The sequence below is a fragment of the Mesocricetus auratus genome, unplaced genomic scaffold (assembly GCF_017639785.1).
Source record: "Mesocricetus auratus isolate SY011 unplaced genomic scaffold, BCM_Maur_2.0 Super-Scaffold_100676, whole genome shotgun sequence".
Taxonomy (NCBI): Eukaryota; Metazoa; Chordata; class Mammalia; order Rodentia; family Cricetidae; genus Mesocricetus; species Mesocricetus auratus.
Window position 1 is genome coordinate 34,918,331 of NW_024429266.1, and position 21,181 is coordinate 34,939,511.

Consider the following 21,181-nt stretch of genomic DNA (forward strand, 5'->3'; position numbering starts at 1 on the left):
CAGAAGCAGGCTAACTTCCGAAGTTTCAGGCCAGCCTAGTCTAGGCAAGTTCAAGGCCAGTCAGAAAGACAGTGAGACCCTATCTCAAACAAAGCAAGGCTGACATGGTGGCACACACCTTAACTTCCAGGGCTGGCAGAGGCAGGCAGCTCTCGACAAATTTGAGGCCAGACAAGGTTACAGTGTGAGATCCTGCCCCTCAAAACCAAACCAAACCAAACCAACAAACAAACGGAAGAGTGTAGTATACCAGAAAAAGCAAACAAACCATATAAACCCTCACTGACCACAATGGAGATAAAAAGGAGATGGTGCATTCACATTTCGTTACTGTGTTATCTATCTCCAACCCATTCCAGCCCTCATCTTTGAACATACCCGTCACGTGGGCCACAGGCAACTCTGTGGCATCCCTGCCTGGGCAGGACAGCAAGATGTCCTGTTCTCTGCAGTAACTGGCTGGAGGTAGCTGAACAGGCCCTAGGACCATACCTTTGGCCAAGCAGCATTAAAGTTAGGCTGTTCTGAAGAGAGGAGCCTTAAAATACCAGTCTGGCTGTCGATCCATACACGTGGATCATTTACTCACATACTCAGTGGCCAGAAGGAACAAAGAACAAGTTCAACCCACAGGGGTGGAGACCTGAGTAAGGGTGGAGCTACTCCAAAAACTCAGAGATGGGGGTGGGGATGATACACAGGCTATTTTAGTCACACAACAGCAACAGTTAAATAATAAAATCAGCCAAGATCAGTAGGTACAGAAGTTCCAGTTCCAGTCCCAGATGATGTGAGACTGTTCAGGGTTTCCCTGGAGAAAACTTGTTTACAGTACAACACCAAACACACTTGGAAAAGACAGGAAACGCCTAACAAGACTCATCTTTACATCACTCTAGTTAGTTCAAGAAACCACAAATCCAAAATCAAAGAAATAGCTACAGTGTGACTCAGAAGTGCAGGCAGAAGCAGACAGCAACTAACTAACCGCCTTCCCTAGCAAGTGGTCCGTGTGCCTTACAGGTACAAAGCAGGGCACACAGCACTGAAAACTAAATGCTGAAACTTGGAAAGTCTAAGGCCTAATTTAAAGTACAGAGGAAAACGTTTCATAAAATCTAAGTCTTTACAAATCAGAGTGATGTATGAGACACAAACTAGTAAAGTAAGAGATGGATAACTAAGTGGTACTGCCTACAAAAATAATTCAAAGAACATGTTGGCATGTACCTGTAATACCAAAGCTTGGCTAGATGGAAGCAGAAGGATTTCTGAGTTCAAAACCAGCCTGTGCTACAGATCCTGTCTCAAAAAGCCTCAACCACAGCACCATAGGAGCAATACAAAACTGTGCTTATAACTGTAAGCTGGGGAATGCCCACTGCATTGATTATTAAGCACCTACTGTGTCAATAAAATTAACACAGTAAAATTACAGGAAAGCATAAAATTATAAAAATACAAGTTGTAATTAACACTACAAGAGAAAGACCACATTCATATATGTTATTACCAACAGTTTAAAAACAAAACCCATGTTTTCAATGAAACTAACGTTTACAAAGCTACTGTATTCACATCATGGGAAATCAAGAATTAAATGACTAAAGGCAACTTCAAATAATGACTCAGAATTTCAAATACCAGGTGAAATTTCTCTTTCTGAGGATTCCAACATTTTTCTGGGAGAGTATCTTCATAATTCATGTTCTATTCATATGTAGAATCTATCTACATATAATTTACTTACTATTCAATCAGTAAATCTACTTAAGCCATCAGTAATTATATTGTGTTCTTACACTACAGGAGAAAAAATGCAGAGCATAAGCAAAATGTGGTACGTACATATAGTGGAGTATTATTTAGCCATAAAAGGAACAAAATTTGATATAAGTTAAAACATATATCTGATTTGAAAGCATCACAAGTCAGACACAAAAGACAAGTATTTTATAATTCCACTGATATAAAATATCTTGATTTTTCTTTTATATAGCTGCCTAGAAATGTGAGTAAATTTATTGAAGTATACAGTGAAAAATAGTTATTTATGGCAAATTTTATGCTATTTACATTTTATCATAATAAAAATTAAAATAACTTGGGTCTCCAAAGACCTTTTAATTATTGGGTTACGATTATCACTTACTGTATTAAAATTTAAAAAATCTTAACAATGATTATTAATTCTAAAATATCAAGTTCATTATCAGTATGAGTAATTTTTATTTAAGAATGACTTTTCAAAAGACAATTCAGAGTAGCACTGTTGTTGTTTACAAATGTTTTTAGCAACACCTTGAGGTAAGGGAGTGTACTATTTAAAACAAAGTGCTGGTCTGGGCCAGGAATGAAAGAATCTTAGCAGGCATCCTTGACTAGGGGCCGGGAGACAGTAGAGGCCAAACCACTGAAGCAGACAGGGAAGGACCTGGGGTGCAGAGAAGGCCTGAGGCTCCAGAGCAAGCACTGGAGGATTTAGAACGCTATTCCAATTACAAAAGGCCAACTGCCCCAAGCAGGGAAGTCATAAGGTCTGGCTTCATTTTTTAAGATAATCACCACTGCTCAGGAAGAGGAGGTAACTACTCAAGAGAAAAACAGAGAAACTACTGGGGAGTGGGATCTTGTTGGCTTGGAGTACAATGACAGCAGTGGAGACAAAGAAAGAGCAGATGTACTTAAAGATGTGGTTCACAGATGGAAGCTATGGGGCTCAGAACTGCTTAGATACAGCAAGCAGAAGGAGAAAACAAAGGTTTTTAAGCTTGAGAACATGGGTAGTTGCCATGCATACTCAGAAGCAAGTTTCTTGAGCAAGTAAATTTAGAAGGTTCAAAGAAGCACTTTGGTGAATAAATCTGAAGCTTAGAGGCGATCTTGGGTGAAGGCACCAACTCTCATGGTAATTAAAATCAGCACTCAGAGGGGGTGGTGGTGAAATAACTCAGCTGGTAAAGACACTTGTTACCAAGTCTGATGACCTCAGTTCACCCCTGGATCCTACATAAAAGGAGAGAGCCAACTCTCTCCATTTGTCCTCTGACCTCCACATGTACAACAGGGCATACACACATCCACACAAGTATACCACATTCCCCAAATAAACAAACAGATGTAAAATTTAAAGTAAGTCAAGACAGAGGTGGGTGGGGAGCTGGCTCAGTTGATAAATCACTTGTATACAAGCATGAGGAGTTTGTCCCCAGAACATCCTTACACATAAAAAATTTTTAAAAATAAAAAATGCCCTTTAGATATAATGGTAAAATAGACACATCATCAACAAGAACCCAATGCCAGAAGACTGGCTCTAGGAGAGTTGTTAGAGGAAGATATTGAGATAGAATGGGAAATGTTGTGAAATTATGCAACACCAAGAATAAAGTACTGGAGTCTGGAGAGATGGCTCAGTGGTAAAGTTTGGTTTCCAGTGTCCAAGTTGGTAAGCTCATTACCTGTAACTACAGCATCCAATGCCCTCTTCTTTTGACCTGGAGGGCTCTACACTCAAATGCACAAACTCACACAGATTCACACATTATGGTGGTTTTTGAATGAGAATGGCTCCCATAAGCTCATATGTTTTGATGCTTAGTAAATAATGAAGTACAACTGTATGAGAAAGAAGGATTAGGAGGTGTGGCCTTGTTGGAGGGAGTGTGTCACCTGGGGTGGGGTGGGGGAAGGAGGGGGCCAGGTGGGAGGCTAAGTTTCAAAAGTCGACACCAGGCCGTGTGTGTGTGTGTGTGTGTGTGTGTGTGTGTGTGTGTGTGTGTGTCTGTCTGTCTGTCTGTCTGTCTGTCTGTCTTCTGTCTCTGCCTGCTACCTGCAGAACAGGATGTAAAGCTTCCAGCTACTGCTTAGCATCCTGCCTGCCTGCAAGCTGCCTTACTCTGCCATGATGATAGTGGACTAACCCTCTGAAACAGTAAGCAAGCTTCAAATTAAATTCTTTTATAATAGTTGCCTTAGACCTGGTCTCTCCACAGCAATTGAAACCCTAAGAAACACACACATATGTAATTTTGTTTAAGATTACAAACATATAAAATTAAAAAGGATGGGCAAACTGAAGATGGAACTCAGTGAGCACACATAAACTTAAGCAACAAAGAACAAATGCTACTACATGCTGTAACAGATGATCTTTAAAGCATGACACCAAGTGAAAAAAGCCAAAAGTAAATTTATATTATATGCATCAATTCATCAGTGGTTCTCAAACTGTGGGTCACAACCCCTCTCAATGGACTTTTTCATGGGGTTGCCAAAAACCATTGGAAAACACAGATATTTCTATTAAGATTAATAACAGTAGAAAAATTACAGTAATAAAGTAGCAACAAAAATAATTTTATGGGTGGGGATCACCACAACACGAGGAACTGTGTTAAAGGGTCACAGCATCAAGAAGGTTGAGAACCACTGATTGAGAACAGGCAATCCACAGAAAAGAAGACAGATTAATGGGAGCCTCGGGCTGCAGTAGAGAACAGAGCGTGGCTGGCTGCTAATGGCTACACAAGTCTTCTTGGTTAGACTTTAAGTTGGTGATTGGGAAACTGTAACTACTATAAAAACAGACAGAAAATTTACTGACATCTATCCTGTTTTCAGACCTAGCTATTCAGATAGCTAGGCTCTGAGTGTATAGTTACTTACAACACAGGAAAACAAATGGCAATTACTTCATGAGTCATAAATATGAGCAAAGTTATGGTAAGATCTGTTGCATTTCAACATCAAACTTTGAGGAACCAGTACCTGGTAGACAAAAAGATGGGTGACAGACTTGTCAGGGGTTCCTCATGTTGTGGTGACCCCCAACCATAAAGTTATTTCACGGCTACTTAAGTGTAATTTTACTACCATTATGAACAATAATGTAAATATCTGATATGCAGGATGTCTGATATGTGACCCCTGTGGGGGTCATGACACAAAGTTGAGAACTACTGTTCTAAGTAAATTCATATACTGGAAGCCCTATATAAATCCTGTGTCTGTTCAGCTTGTGGCTGTTCATGCTACTTGGCTGTCCTCTGCCACTCTCCTGGATTCTTCCCTCACAATAAACCCCTTGGATGAGCTTTAGGTGAAAATCTTTTGGGGCGAGCAGGGCTGTAACACTTTTGCTGAGAAACCTTCCCTTGGCAGAGCAGAGTTGTTACATACACTCCGCTCTCCACTCTCCTGGAGCAGAGCTGAACTGTAGCAACTTCTCCGGAGAAACCTCCTGCCGAGCAGTTTGGGGAAACATCCCCAGCTGGAAGACACTGTCCTGCCAGAGCTGAGCCAATACACTGGGGAAGCCTTTGAGGCAGTGCTGTAAACTGCTAAGCTTACTACAACCCATGGTGGTCCTTGGCTCCAGAGCTCCAGGATACCTTTCCACCTGAGCTGTGTAACACTGAGCTGTGTAACACTCACTCCTGAGCTCCAGGATACCCTTCTATCTGAGCTGTGTAACACTCAGTATTCTGTGACTCCCGAGTGCCAGAATACCCATCCCATCCCGATCCGACCGAAATGCCAACACCCAGTAAAGGTCAGTAGCTCCCCTTTCTCAGATATGACAATCAAAACTGTCTCTAGACTTTCTCAAACATACCGTGGCAGGCAAACTGCTCCCAGCTGAGAACCACAGACTTAATCTTTGCTGTAATCCTACAAGATTCAGGACTCTGACAAAAGGATAACTGAGTAACACTCATACCCAATTGCTCACAACTTGAACCCAGTGCAAAGTAAGATTCACAAAACAACTTTTTTACTAGGGAGATGCATTCTTACATTACTTCCCATCCTTCTCTTCAACTATCGATAGCTTTCCCATTTAAGTGCATTTTATAACCTGTAATTTGAAAGCTGAGCTAATATTCTAATATAGTTTATAAATTTTCAACATGAACAGATGGTACCCCCTCCCCCTAAAAAAAGAAAGCTCTGGTTAATCCTGATGGCCCCAAACAATTAGAATCTTCTAGTTGTTTTGTTGAGTGAATAAAACCAAGTGACTGGGTCCCTAGACTGTGTTCCCTGACTTTTGTACACAGCACAATCACCCAGGGAACCTGATGGGAAATGAGTTTACTGCATCTCACCATAGGTTACTGATTCTGGTGACCTAGGGCAGGACCTAAAGATGTGCATTTCTAGTGCTGCTCCAGAGTTGTTCCAAACTGTCAAACCACTGCCTCGAATGTCCTTAAGTAATGGGGTTAATGTCATAAGCAGGGGGCTGGAGACCTGACTCAGAGGTTAAGAGCAAGAACTCTGGCAAAGGACAGAGTTCAGCTCCCATATTAAGTGGTTCACAAGCACGTGTATTGCCAGCTCCAGGAGATCTGACACCTCTGCACTCAAATGCACCCCATCCAACACAATAAGCCATAACTAAGAATAAATTTTTAAAAGGACATAAAAGAGAACCTTTAAAAATTGGTAAACTACATAGCTCATAACTCCTAATGTATTTTTAAATGTCATACATCTTCATGCTTCACAATATCGCTTGCATGCCATACTACATGGGGTGGTATACTACATCCATCAGTATTCCCAAAGCATGTTCTATAAAATTAGATCAAGGAATCCATAGTCAAACAGGGTACTCGGGAGAGTGAGGAACAGTACAGCTAAGCTGGAAAGCAGTTGACAGTTCCCTATAATGTAAAACACCTGAAATACAAACTACTACTCCCACTCCCAGAGAAATGGAAAACTGTAATTTATACAAAAAACCTGTATGCAAAATTTTTAAGTTCTTCAAAATTAACCCAAACTGGGTATGGAGAGATAGCATAAAAATTAATTAAGAGTAACTGCCTGTCTGATGTTCTCTTCTGGCCTCCCCAGGCACCTGAATACATACGGCATGCATACATGCACACATAATTAAAATAAAAATCTTTTTAAAAATCGATGGGCAGTGGTGGCACACAACTTTAATCCCAGCACTCAGGAGGCAGAGGCAGGCTAGATCTCAGAGTTTGAGGTCAACCTGGTCTACAGTGCAAGTTCCAGGACAGCCAGGGCTACACAGAGAAACCCTGTCTCAAAAACAAACAAAAAACCCAAAGCCAAACAAACAAAAATCACTCCAAACTGGAAAAATCTAAATGTCCTTCAATGGATCAAAGAATATATATAAAATTTGATAGCCATCTTATGGAACACCATTGAACACTTAACTGACACATTCAAGTTGCCTGACTCTCAAAGGCAATATCCTCAGTTTCCCAGAGAAGCTATTCACAAAGAGTTATATAGTGCATGCTTCCATTTATGTGACATCTTTTCGAAAGCAAAACTACAGTGATAAGGGTTTAGAGGTAGGAAATGTAGCTACAAAAGATTATTACTTGTTGACTACTAGGTCCAAATGAGACTCCAATTCCCCAGAGTTTTAACAATAATGTCTTCTGGAGTCAGAATGGTTCTATTTATTAGTTGTGGGACTACATGAATTTGCAAATGTTAAAACTCATAGAACCTGCCAGGTACGGTAGCGCATGCCTGTAATTCCAGTACTTGGAAGTCTGATGCAGGGGAATTGGAATTTAAAGCCAGCAAAGACTATATAGTGATACTTGTCTCAAAAAAGTGCATAAGCAAATAACAAGTTAATAGAATTACATAAAAAATTCTACACCAAAAATATTGAAGAAAACATTTCACCATCAAAAGTGAAAATCCCGTAACCATCACATCACAGATCACAAATTTTACAATATCTAGACAAAAATGTACAGCCTCGTCTGGGTTTAAATTCAACTTAATTTAGATAAAAACACTTGTCCTCATAAGGTAGTAAAGGTTTAGGAGGGCCCTTTCTAAACACAAAAAATATGTGGAATCCTGCATTCCAAGATCTTTTCATCTTTGCAGAAGTACATCATTGCCTATGTAGTCAAGGCAAAGAAAATGAACTATCTAAGGGATGAGAGGAATGTGCCAATCCTCTTTGCCCCACGGAATTCTCAAAGTCAATGCAGCTAGCACCTGGTACCATGACTTCAATGCAAGCTTGGAACTGACATTCCTAGGAAGGGACTCACAATAAACCTAGATCATTCCTAAAGATCTATATAATACAATCCTTTGTAACCTAAGCAGTCAGCTGTTTCACTGAAACTATGGAAGCATGCAACAACTGTGCGTGCATGCTCATGCTCGCTCGCTCTCTCGCTCTCGCTCTCTCTTGCTCTCGCTCTCTCTCTCTCTCTCTCTCACACTCACACACACACACACACACACAGAATGCACATATATCTATGTAGATACAAAACCCAACTCAACCCAGTGTCTTAGTTTCTTTTCCATCATAAAAGTAAATCAGTCTGAGGGGTTGGCCCCTCCCATCACACCCACATCGTGGAACAGAGAACAATGAATGAAGTACTTTACTAGTCTTCATCCCACTTCTCCACACAGAAGTCTCCTCCCCACAGTTAAAGGGGTCTTCATGGCAACACCAAATGACATGTTAACTCAGACAGGGGAAACCTCACAAAGTCTACCCCTAGACGAAGAGCTATGGGTAATCAAGGGATGCTGAGAAAGGGAGAATCAGTTTTCTCAAGGATAAACCCCCTTATAAGTTACCTAACCTCAAGTAGTCAGCTCTCAACACATGTACATAAGAGCAACATTAAATGGACTCAGTAAGCTTTACATACATACATACAGTAATAATAATAAAGAGGAGGAGGTCATGAAACTGAGAGGGAGTAGGGGAACACAAAAGGAACTAGAGGGAGGTAGTAATGGTGTAAATACAGTAACTCAGGTATAAAATTCTCAACAAATTAGAAAAGATGGATCTTCTCATATTAATTATCAAAACCAATACAATCCCTCACAGACATGCTCCGAGGCTAACTTTAATGCAGACAATCCCTCAGAGGTATCCCAGAGATTTGCCTCCTAGATGTCAAGTTGACAATTAATATTAACCATCACATATGGGAAGTTCTAAAATGGTTGATGAATAAAGCACTGTTGGCCAATAGGGATGCAAGATAGGTAGGATTCTGGGAAATGTAGTCAAGAGAAAGGGGTCACTATGTGATCCCTGGAGGAGAGGGAATGTCAAAGTGGCATCCTTGGAAAGACAAGCCCTTATACAAATATGTATTAGTAGTCATGGGTTAGTACTTAAGACTGAATTAGCCAATGAGAATCCCTGGACATTGGCAGACAGCATTGTAACTAATAAGAGTCTCTGTGTTATTTTGGGGACTAAAGCGGTGACAGGTCCCAGGCAGGAATCCGCAACACGAATTAACTATCTACTTTTGCCACACACTATAATAAGGCTAGAGCTATATGAATAAACTAGAAAGATGAGTTCTGTGCCCAGGTGTATCCCACATACTTTAATCCATCAACAGGTCATGTTTCTATCAACCATCTAAAACTTCTCAACTTGTGGCTCGAACCCCTCTGGGGGATCGAACAGCCCTTTCATGGGGGTCACCTTAGACTACCTGCATATCAGATATTTACATTACAATTCTTAACAGTAGCAACACGGGGTCGAAGCATTGGAAAGGTTGACTGCTCTAAAGTAAATGATGGAGTGATGGGGGAAGTCCTTCTGTGTATGTTTGTCTGATTGGTTGATGAATAAAGCACGGTTGGCCAATAAGGCAGCAAGAGAGGTGGAACTAGGAGTCGAGAAGGATTCTGGGAAAACAGAGGCACAGGCAGTCACCATGTAGGACACAAGAGAAGAGGTTTGGATCCTTTCTCCAGATTAAGAGAAGACCACGTGGAAATACTCAGATTAGCAGTTATGGGTTAAAAATTAAGTCAGAGCTAGCCAATGAGAAACCATAGCAAATGGCCAACAGCTTCATAATTAATACAGCATCCTGTGTGTTCATTTGGGACTGATGCAGCTCAGGGACCAGGATGGCAGGAAGAATGCACATTACAATAAAGACATTCCAGGTCAGAGATAGTAGACCAGTGACAATGCAGCACCACAATACATTCTTAAAGAAAAAATATGTATTATGGACTCTAGATTTCTGTTTGTTTTGGTTGCAGAGAAAGTGTGTGAATTAAATAAAGCACTAAAACAGCAAATAGGAGGGAGGTAAAGGAGGACTCAATTGATAAGTCTTGGACACTAGCCACACCAAGAACTCCAGATTTATCTTGTTGGCAACTAGAAGATGTTAAAGAGCAATAAGAAGCACAGTATGATGACACAGTTATGCAATCAGCCCAAGTTAAAACAAATGGAGAGGAAAGAAAAAAGAGAGAAAGCAAAGAGAATTTCAGGAGGTTTTAATTTTTGTTTTGCTTGGATTATGTTTTGAGTTGGCAGGCCTCTAGGTATGCATTACTATACCTGTTTTATATGGTGCTAGGGATTGACCCCAGGGTTTTCTGCATGCCAGGCAAGCCATGAAGAACATCCTCAATACTTTTATCTTTTAAATGAGAATGTATTTTTAAATGTCTGGATTATGGAGATAGTTCACATGTGTACACTAAGGAAATATAAAACAAAAGGTCACTAATAGTTGAATGTGGATCAATTAAGTTCAATATAACCAAATATTCACTCAACTCTCCCCAAGTATCAAGAAAGTATAATGTCCTATGCCTCACCAGCTGCAGCATTTGGGAGAGCTGGCCCTGCCCCTCACCTGAGCAGTATGGGAAAGCTGGCCCTGATGACTGGGTGAGACAGAGGTGACCCCTTCCCTTACCTGAGCAAAGCGGGAGAGCTGGCAGGCTGACCAACTCAGCTACCACCCAGGCCCAGGTCCAGAGCTTTGAGTTGGCCCACCCCAATACCTACTCCATCTATGAGCTGCTGGAGCTTGTGAAGGGACCAGTGCTGCAGAACCAAAGCTGTAGAATCTCCATGACTCAGGACAACAGCAGGATATCTGAGAGTCTGGGTGAGGGTCCAATAGTGATATAGTGTAGCAGGAGCCAGAGGCCTCAAATCAGACCAATGGACATCTGCAAGTAAAGCTGCCTGGACAAAAAAGTACACTGTGTGACACACAAAAGCTTCCACCACAAGACCTTTGTTTTTTGTTTTTTGATTTTTTCTGTTGTTGTTGTTTTCCTATTTTCTTTTTGGGGAGGTTACAAGAGTGGAGGAGTGATATGGAAGGACTGGGAAGTACATGGGGTTGCAGTGCGTGATGTAAAATTTACAAAGAAGCAATAAAAACATTATGGGAAGAAAAAAGTATAATGTTAGTATTACATTAACATTAGTTAAATGTTTCATTCTTTTAAAATCATTCTTAGTTTTCCATGCTAACACTGTTAAACACTGAGGGCATATGTGAATAGAAAAGTGCTCTTATTCCAAGATATGAGCTATCAAAAGTGAAAATGTGAAATTTACTGCTGGCTGAATACAGTTCAAATTTTCTGGCCTGATTCTATGACTTCAGTTTATATTATGTTAGTTCCTCAGCTGAATCTTCCTGCTCACTATTGGTCTTATCTAAAATCAATGTGATATGCATAAATAGCCAAGACTGATTTTTTTTTTTTTGTCTAGACAGAAGCAAGTCTGACCATATAACCTTGCAAAAATTCTCCACACTGCACTCAAAGTAAGTCTCAATTCTCACATAGCACACAGGACTCTTTTGCAGGATATACTACACATTTCTCTGTCATTTTCTTTTTGGCAAACACCTGATCACTCGCCCAACTGTTCCTGAGACTCATGGAGGGTGGGGAGAATTTTAAGTCACTGAAACTTTGAAATTATTTATTATGTAACAGTAACAGAGCAGTAGCTTGATATAATTCATTTACAATACAATTTTACTATTAATTATGAGATAAATATTTATGTTGCTTTGGTTATGACCTAATAGGTTAAAATCTTTTTGGAAACAGAAAAATCTTGCCAGCAGTGGTAGCACACACCTTTAATTCCAGCACTCAGGATGCAGAGGCAGGTGGATCTGAGTTCGAGGACAGCCTGGTTTATAGAGAGTTCCAGGACAGCCAGGACTACAGAGAAATCCTTTCTTGAAACACACACACACACACACACACACACACACACACACACACAAAAACAGAAAATCTTTAACACTAAATATCAAAATTCTAACTTGTATTGGTATACATTCACTACACACAGTGATGAGTTTTCAGACTTTTATTCAAGTGTTATCTTCTCTTGATAATATTCACCCTGCATTCACATGTTTTTCCTCCCACTTCTACTTTCATGATGTGTGTGTGTGTGCACATGTGTGTGTCTAACTAGTTAAGAGAAAACATGCAGCCTTTCTGAATTTGAACTTTTTTCTTATTATCTAGTTGCATCAATTTTCCTGAAGATCACATTTAGGGTAGTTGTCTTAGTTAGGGTTTCTATTGCTGTGGAGAGACACCATGACCACAGAAACTCTTATAAAGGAAAACATTTAACTAGGGCTGGCTTACAGGTTCAGAGGTTTAGTCCACTATTGTCATGGCAAGAAGCATGGTGGCCCCAGGCAGACACGGTGCTGAAGAAGTAGCTGAGGGTTCTACATCCCAGATTAAGGCAGTGAGAAGACAGTGACATTGGGTCTGGCTTGGGCTTCTGAATCCCTAAAGTCCACCCTGTAACTGCTGATCATCTATGCATCAGCACACCAACACTTTCATTACTTCCCAGGAGTGTTTTACAACCACTTTCCACAGCGTGTTAGCTAGATAATATGGACAATACAAAGCTGAAAGATAAGAGATTATCTTCTCAAGGAGCTTAATGTCTGAGTTTGAGGGGCGTTTTGAAACTGTTAGGAATTAAGTACAACGGGTACTTAATCATGTCACATCTAAGAGACAGAAATACAACCCTGTAAGGAGTTCTGTGAAGCTGCAAGGAATGGTTCTCACAGAACCAGAAAACTCTCTGGCAAACAATAAAATCACTGTTAAAAAACACAACTCTAACTTCATTAGTCACAGATATTCCTTATTGGTTACTATAGTGTTTCCCAAGAGCTAGGCACAGGTGGTAAATATCTGCAATCCTAGCACAGAGGAGTCTGAGGCATGAGGACCGTGACTTCAAGACCATCCTGAATACACAATGTAACAAGATACTGTTGAAAAAACAATCCCAACAACAACAAAAAAAAAAACAGGAGAGGCCAAAACTCCAATATAGCCTAATAAATAAACACCTTTAATTCATTAAAACTAATTGAAAAATTAATGTTCAAGACAATTCTGGAAAAAGTTACAAATTAATTATATAATGATGATTATGGTGATAATAATAACAATAATAATAATAGGTTATCAGCATTTTCAAACAGAAAAGATTACAATTAATTACAAGTTGATGGAAGGGCCAGACATGATGGTACCTGCCTTTAATGACAGCAGGGACAGATGTATCTGTGAGTTGGAGGCCCCTATTCCAGATATTAAATTCCAGGCCATCTCGGCAAGTATAGGAAGACCCTGTCTCAAAAAAAAAAAAAAACTGAAAATGAAAGTTATGGGAGCTGGATAAAGGGCTCAGCAGTTAAGAGCACTGACTGTTCTTCCAGAGGACCTGGGTTTAATAGCCAGCACTCCGTGGTATCTCATAACCAACCGTAATTCCAGTCTTAGGGGATCTGATACCATCTTCTGGGTTCTGTGAACACCAGACACATACATACATACATACATACATACATACATACATACATACATACATACAGATAAAACACTCATACACATATATAAAATAAAATAAAAAATTTTAAAAATTGTTAAGTAAGATAAAATGGAAGTCCTTCATCAAATCTCCTCCCAAGGAGGATTGTAAAGCAAGCCTTGACTGGCAAACACACACTTGTCTTACTTTGTCCCATTATCTACCAAGTATTTAACTGCCAAGGTACTCCTCCAATCACTTGTATGGCCACAAACACAACTGTATATACACACTGTCCCAAGGAGATATTTTTCTTGTCAATTGATAAACATAACTTCATTGTTGACTGAAGAATAGTAGAGAAAGACTAGACCGATATATTCTAACTACAAAGAGCTCAAGCTTAAGGATTTGTTATTTTTCACTGTTCTGGGCAAGATCTCCACCATAATTATCCTCTACAGTTTTGATCTAAATAATGTGTTCCAGTATATAAATAAAAGCATGAATCCCCCACCACAGAAGTAGTCACATCCTAATAGGTTATACAGATCAAAATAAGAAAATTCCTTCCAAGAATGAACTGTGAGCATTTACAAGTGAGCAGAGCTCAGGAACTATTGTGCTAGAGGCCCGGGAAGATTGCAAGAGTCAAAGGCTAAAGAGGAGCAAAGCAAAACAGTGTCTTCTGGACATCACAGGACCACTATATTCATGAACTGTCAGCAGCTGTGCTGCCTGCACAAGATTTGTGCAAAATCAAGCCAGTCCACATCCTCCCACAGAGCAGGGAGCAGCTCATAAGCGTCTACCCCTAACCAAAGAGCTTCACAGTAAATGGCTTCTAGGGGAGGGAGGTAAGTTTTCTTTAAGGCTGTTGGGATCTCCCCGCAGAAATTGGGTTACTTTTAAAAGGGAGGGATATGTGTGAACCTTGGAGGAATTAGGAGTTGTGAATACAATAAAATACACTGCTTGAAATTCTCAAAGAATTAATAAAAACATACTAAAATATTTTTTTTGAGACAAGGTTTCTCTCTGTAACTTTGGCTATCCTGGAACTCACTCTGTAGACAAACAATGGTCTCAAATTCAGAGATCCACCTGCCTCTGCCTCCTAAATGCTGAGATTAAAAGTATGCACCACCTCCACCTGGATTAAAAAATATACTATAATAATGTTAAGAGTGGGCAAAAACATGCTTCTCAAATCATATAATAAAGCTACACACACACACACACACACACACACACACCCTGAAACCAAGTCAGTTTCTTCTGAAGATATTAACTGACAGTGTGGTATTTCACTCAAGAGCAGAAACCCCTATTTGTATAGGGCCCTACAATCTCTATGCTGTACAAGTAGCTGCAGCGCTACCCTCCACTCCTTACAGCTGATACTTTCTTACCCTGACTTTCCTTTCTCCTACCCAGCACACTTCAAGAACATTACAGTTTTTCTTCCCAGCCCTGTACAGATACCAAAGCCCAAAGTTACTCAAGTACCTTACATTAAAGGCTATAATATTTGCATAAAGCCTAATCATGTTCTCCCACATACTTTTTTATTTGTTTTTGATGCAAGGTCTCACTCCATAGTCCACACTGCCCTCAAACTTTCAGCAATCTTTCCACCTGTATATAATGCACAAAACTATGTAAATATGATGTAATGACTATGAAAAAATGGCAGGGGAAAATCTGCACCATGTTCAGTATAGATCTAGTTGGGTTTTTGGGTGTTTTTTTTTTAATGTGTGTGTTTAAATTTAGCATTTATTTACTAACAATCTTTAACTCTTACTTTTACTTTATATGCATGGGTGTTTTGTCTCCGTGTACATCTATACCTCATGTGCATATAGTGCCTGCCCATGGAGGCCAGAAGACGTCAGCAGATTCCCCCTTTCCACTCCTCACCAAATTGGAGTCATGGACAGTTATTGTGGGTATTGGGCCATGTGGGTGCTGGGACTTGAACCTGGGTTGTCTGGTAAAGCAACCAGTGCTCTTAACCACTGAGCCATCTCTCCAGTCCCCATCGTTTATGATTTTGTGTTTTTGTTGGTTTTTTTTTTAATCTCCCAAATATTTCTGATCCTAGGTTCAAAGTGTGCTACACAGTCTGGGTTCCATGAGCTAACTATACTTCCTTATTCCTGCCCTTTATCTTAGGATCAAGGCATAAGAACATTTTCCTACCTTCATATTGTCCTTCTGGTAACATTCTGACACACTCCACTAACATCCCCTGCATCTATGTGTACACCTGAAGTTAATCAGCTCATTCATATTATCAAAAGTTTCTACATCTTTTTTTTTTTTTTTTTTTTTTTGGTTTTACAAGACAGGGTTTCTCTGTATTGTTTTGGAGGCTGTCCGTCCAGCCTGGCCTCGAACTCACAGAGATCCGCTTGCCTCTGCCTCCCGAGTGCTGGGATTAAAGGCGTGCGCCACAACCGCCCGGCCTTCTACATCTTTTTTAATGCTTCAATTTTAGCTTCAATTTTCCTGTTGCCTCTAAGCAGAAAGACTGTGGTGAGGGGTTTACATGTCTTGCAATGCTTCCCCCTTTGCTGCTCTGTGAATCTCTGAGAATACTTTTTATTTTAAAAACAAAGACCAGGAAAAAGGCATGAGAGTTTGTTTTGGAGGCTTTTTGTTTTCAGATTGCTGCTTGGGATTTGTTCTTAGTCACCAGTAAGGCAGAAAACATACATGGCATCGTAGCAATAGGCTGCCAAGGCAGAGACAGACACATGCCCAGCTTTCTCTTGTACCTTGACTCCTTGGCCCCACTGTTCCCTTCCCTGCCCAGATTAAGAAAGCTATCACTTGTACTCAGAACTGTAAAGGCCAGACTTCCACTGCCAAGAAAGTTTCAGAACAAAAACGTAGTACATACCTGAGGCAACTTAAGAATATTGATACAGTGGCTAGAGAGATGGCTTAGCGGTTAAGAGCACTTCTTCTTGCACAGGCCCCGGGTTTGATTCCCAGCACTCAATGCTGGCTTACAACAGTCAGTAATTCCAGTTCCAGGGAATTCAACACCCTCTTCTGACCTCCATGGACACTAGGCACATATGTGATCCATACATACATTTAAGCAAAACCACTCACACATATAAAATTGAAAATGAATAAATAAATATTAAAGAGCATTAGAACAGTCGTGTTTCAGACTACCTAAAGGTTAGTCTATTAAATTTATCAATAAATAGTAAATTTATTCATTTATCAAATAGTTAATTCAATGATTAATTATTTAAGGGGTAGGCTAGGAGAGCGGGACTACTCTCTTTAAATGGATGTCCTTAAGAAATAAGCATCTAGATGTTAATTGTAGTCTCCTGCCAGACAAACATCCTGGGAGGCTTTTCTGCTGCCTGGTATGCTGCCTTGTGAGTCTAATAAATGAGACCATGAGCTCATGCCTCATGCCACCAGGTGAATGCCTAACAAGAGAGAATAGTGACATAAAACTAGATTGCATACATAATAAGTTCTTGCCATGGCCTCCATAGCTGAAAGGGGGTTTTAAGAACTTGATAACAATCAATTATTCATTTTAAATTTATATCCAATTAAAGACTTCTTAAAGTTTTATTTGATATCTCACTTTGGGAGATGAAGGCAAATGTCTAGCATATTAAGGTAGCATAATAAAACAAGGATTTTTTTCTGGCAGCAGTCAATTTTAGTTCTTGGTGCTATTACTTTTTCCTAATGTAGAGTTGTCTCAAGGAACAGAAGTGAGAGAATGATGATTTTTTTATATAGAGATATATAAAAGGGACTGATTAGAATAGCTTAGCTGCTGTGGTCCAGTTAATCCAACAATGGCTGTCTCCCAACAGAAAGCCCAGGAATCCAGCAGTTGTTCAGTCCACAAGGCTGTATCTCAGCTCCTCTTAAGTAAACTCTGGAATCCCAGAAAAATATGTTCCAATAACAGTGAAGGAATGGACTTGCCATGGAGAGGGAGGGTAAACAGGCAAAGAGCAAAAGCTTCCTTATTCCAAGTCTTTCACCCAGGCTGTCACCAGGTGTGACCCAGATTAGAAGTGGATCTTCCCATCTCAAAAGATCTGGAGTTTAGGTGAGTCTTCCCACTTCAAGTTATTTTTTTTTTTAAGTTTCCTCACTGATTAACACAGCACTGGAGTTTTAGTTATTCCCAGATGTAGTCAAGTTGATAAGCAAGAATAGCCACACCTAGCTTAAGGAAATTCAAGTACTTTTGTTTATTTAGAAACAAAAATCTGCTTTTAATATGCAGACCTTAGGAGGGAATGAATCAATGGAAAAGTAAGTTTTCATTTTTGTTTTAAATCGGGGTCTCATATATCCTACACCAGCCTGAATTTACTATGTAGACAGATGAGGGTGACCTTCTCAGTGCTGGGATTAGATAAGCACCACTACATCTTGTTTATGTAGTACCAGGGACTGAACACACAAGGCTTCAGGCATCTAGGCAAGCACTCTACTAACTGATCACATCTTCAGCCATGTTGGAGACAGACGAATAAGGAAGAAGTCCTTATTTCTAATGAGCAAGCAAAGAATAAAAGCACTGTAAACTCATTGTGAAGGCAGAGGCAGGAGAAAAAAAATCATTAAGTTCAAGGTCATCCTTGGTTACACAGCAAGCTTGAGGACAGGTTGAGATATAGGAAACCCTGTCATTGCCCTCCTCTAACCCCTCCCCAAAATGAGTAAGGTATTTGCCATGTCTGGTGAGCTGAGTTCAATCACTGGAACCCACATAAACGTGGAAGGAAAGAACCAAGTCTACAGCTGTCCTCTGACCTCTACACTTATACCATGAAACACACACACTTAAAGAAAATCACTAAACAAAACAAACCCGCTATAAAAGGTAAATAAAACCACACGAAAAGTATTGTTGGAGCCCTAAGCCCTGCTTGCAAGCCAGATGCTACACTAAACATCTAGATTATTTCAAAGATGCACTGAGATCCAACCCAACCCTTGAGGCTTCTGCCAAAATGGCACAAGTCAAACTCCAAGAATAGCCTTGGCAGACTCTTTCAACTACAGGCATCATCAGAGAGACTGTAAGAGAGTACTATACACTAGGAGTAAAGGTCACAATGACAGTCAGGCATTGCTACCATTTTCCATTGTAGGCACAGGGGTCCCAGTAAACATTAGGTAAAGAAATGTGGGGGTTTATAGCAATTATTTGACTTCATTTAACAGTTAATCCATTTAATTCTAGGAAGTGGGGTGAAGGGCAGCTAATGGTCACCTCTTTATAAATCTCATTCAAATACTACCTAGAAAACTAAAAGTGCTGAAAAGAGCTTTTAGTAAAAGTGTGTGTGTGTGTGTGTGTGTGTGTGTGTGTACATACAAGAGTGTGTGCGTGCGTGCGAATGCAAATCAAAGGACAATTTGCAGGAGTAAGTTCTCTCCTTCCACCATGTGGATCCTGGGGATTGAATACAGGCTGTCATGCTTGGTGGCAAACACCTTTATCGGCTGAGTCATCTCGTTGGCTCCTAAGAACTTCTGAGGTGATTAAAAAAAAAAATGAAGGTGCTTTCCCCTGTACATTGAGGCAGGTTATAACCAGTTAAAAAGTGGCTTTTAGGCCATGCATTTTATAAGAACTGGTCACAGTCCTCTTGGTCATCAGTAGTCAAAATTGCTACTAAAAATGTTTTTCCTAAGCAGTTAAAGATACATTGGGGTAAAACAGCAATGTTCACGCTATAGATCCATGACTCAGGGATCCTACTTATTATATGTGCAATATGTTCTTCATGTATGTGCCACTTCATCTTCAAGGATATAATTACAGACAGAATAAAACACAAATTTCAGCAACAAAAGGTTCAAGTTCCAATATGTCAAAATCCCACTGAATCACAACTGTATCAAAGCATACACTCACTCACATACGATTTTAACCAACACCCCCTTTTACAAGAACTATTTTTTTGTAGGTCTGAAATTTAAAATCATTTTGATTCCTTTGTTTTAAAGTTTCACTAAGTCCCTATACCTGATACCTTTAAGCAACAGAAGATAGGACTGTAGTCCAGGTTGTACTCTTGGCTTCTAGGGGCAGAATGTCAGATTACAGGTGCTACAGTCTTTAAAAATTCGTAGGAACCATTTGTTGTTACTCAATATACTATCACTCTTATTACAAGACTTCTTGGATATAAATTGCAGGGTAAATTTCTGATCAGATTATCATTTTTAGAGCCATAAAACATACATTAATAAATTTGTGACATTTCAACATAAATGTACTAGAAAAAGTCTTTGATAAATAAAACAAGAATTAGTATGCAAGGATTTTAATGTACTTCTATTGCTAAACAGATAAAATTTCTTTGCCATGTATAATTAAATTGCTCTTTAAAGCAAAATAAAAGGAGGGGGACCAGATGTGGTGGTTTATGCCTATAAGCCCTGCACCTGAGAGGTAAAAGCAGGAGAATCCGAAATTCAAGACTAGCTTTGGTTACAAATCAAGCTCAAAAATAGCTGACTATCAGAGCTTGCCTTAAAACAACAGCAAAAGTAAATAAAAGGAAGGGATAAATGTATTGCAGATATGAACCTCATGCCAATCCACTGTAATGCCAATCATACCACATTTCAGCCTTGTGGCTAAGAGCAAGTGAAATGCCAGCTAGAACTTTACAGAGTATACATAGGTAATTAAAGCCATGTGCTTATTATCTTACTGTATTTATTATTGCTGCTGTTGTGTGTAGGGACACATGCCTGTCGTGGCATTCATGTGGAGGTCAAGTCCGTAGATCTTACTGTCTTCTTCCAACTTTATGTGAGCTTCAGGGATGAGCACAGGTTGGCAGGCTTGCACAGCGAGTGCTTTACCAACAAAGCCATCTTTCCCTAAAGTTCTGTTTTGATATGTAAGGTAATAAATAAGAGGCAGGTTGAGAGTCATTTAAGGTCATATAAATAACCTTGTAAGTAGAATTATTTCTGTAGAACAAAATCCCTGTTCATTGCAAGTAGGAATATAAAAATGGACCGGCCACTGTATAAACACAGAATTAGCATATAATTCAGCAATTCCTCTCCTAGGTATACACTTTTTTTTTTTTTTTAAACGAGACAGGGTTTCTCTGTATTGTTTTGGAGGCTGTCCGTCCAGCCTGGCCTCGAACTCACAGAGATCTGCCTGCCTCTGCCTCCCGAGTGCTGGGATTAAAGGCGTGCATCACCAATGCCCGGCCTAGGTATACACTTTTAATCAGTGAAAACAAGGACTCAGGCAGATACTGGCATGTCCCAATGTTCAGAGAAGCATACTTCGTAACAGGCAGAAAGTAGAAAGAATCCAAGTATCTACCGATGAATGTGGTACAAAATGTGGTATACATACATTGTTAGATATTGTTAGCTGGGAAAATGAGCAAGATTCTGAAACATGCTATAATGTGCTGAACCTTGAAAATACACTAACATAAGCTAAACACACACACACACACACACACACACAAAATATTATTACAT

At 39.8% G+C, this 21,181-nt stretch overlaps 1 protein-coding gene across 12 annotated transcripts in view; it reads right to left on the reverse strand.

Annotated features, from left to right (window-relative positions):
* Abl2 (ABL proto-oncogene 2, non-receptor tyrosine kinase) overlaps nucleotides 1-21,181 on the reverse strand; it is an 87,779-nt gene that overhangs the window by 31,246 nt on the left and 35,352 nt on the right. For 2 of the 12 annotated variants that reach the window (XM_040737358.1, XM_040737357.1), the window contains exon 1: nucleotides 379-1,369. The exons of 7 other annotated variants lie outside the window; for them this stretch is intronic. In XM_040737358.1, coding sequence (XP_040593292.1) covers nucleotides 379-490 — 112 coding nt within the window. In that variant the 5' untranslated portion in view covers nucleotides 491-1,369. Of the gene's footprint in view, nucleotides 1-378; nucleotides 1,371-21,181 lie in introns of those variants that run through there. 3 more of the 12 variants (XM_040737361.1, XM_040737366.1, XM_040737364.1) reach the window with 3 other exon arrangements.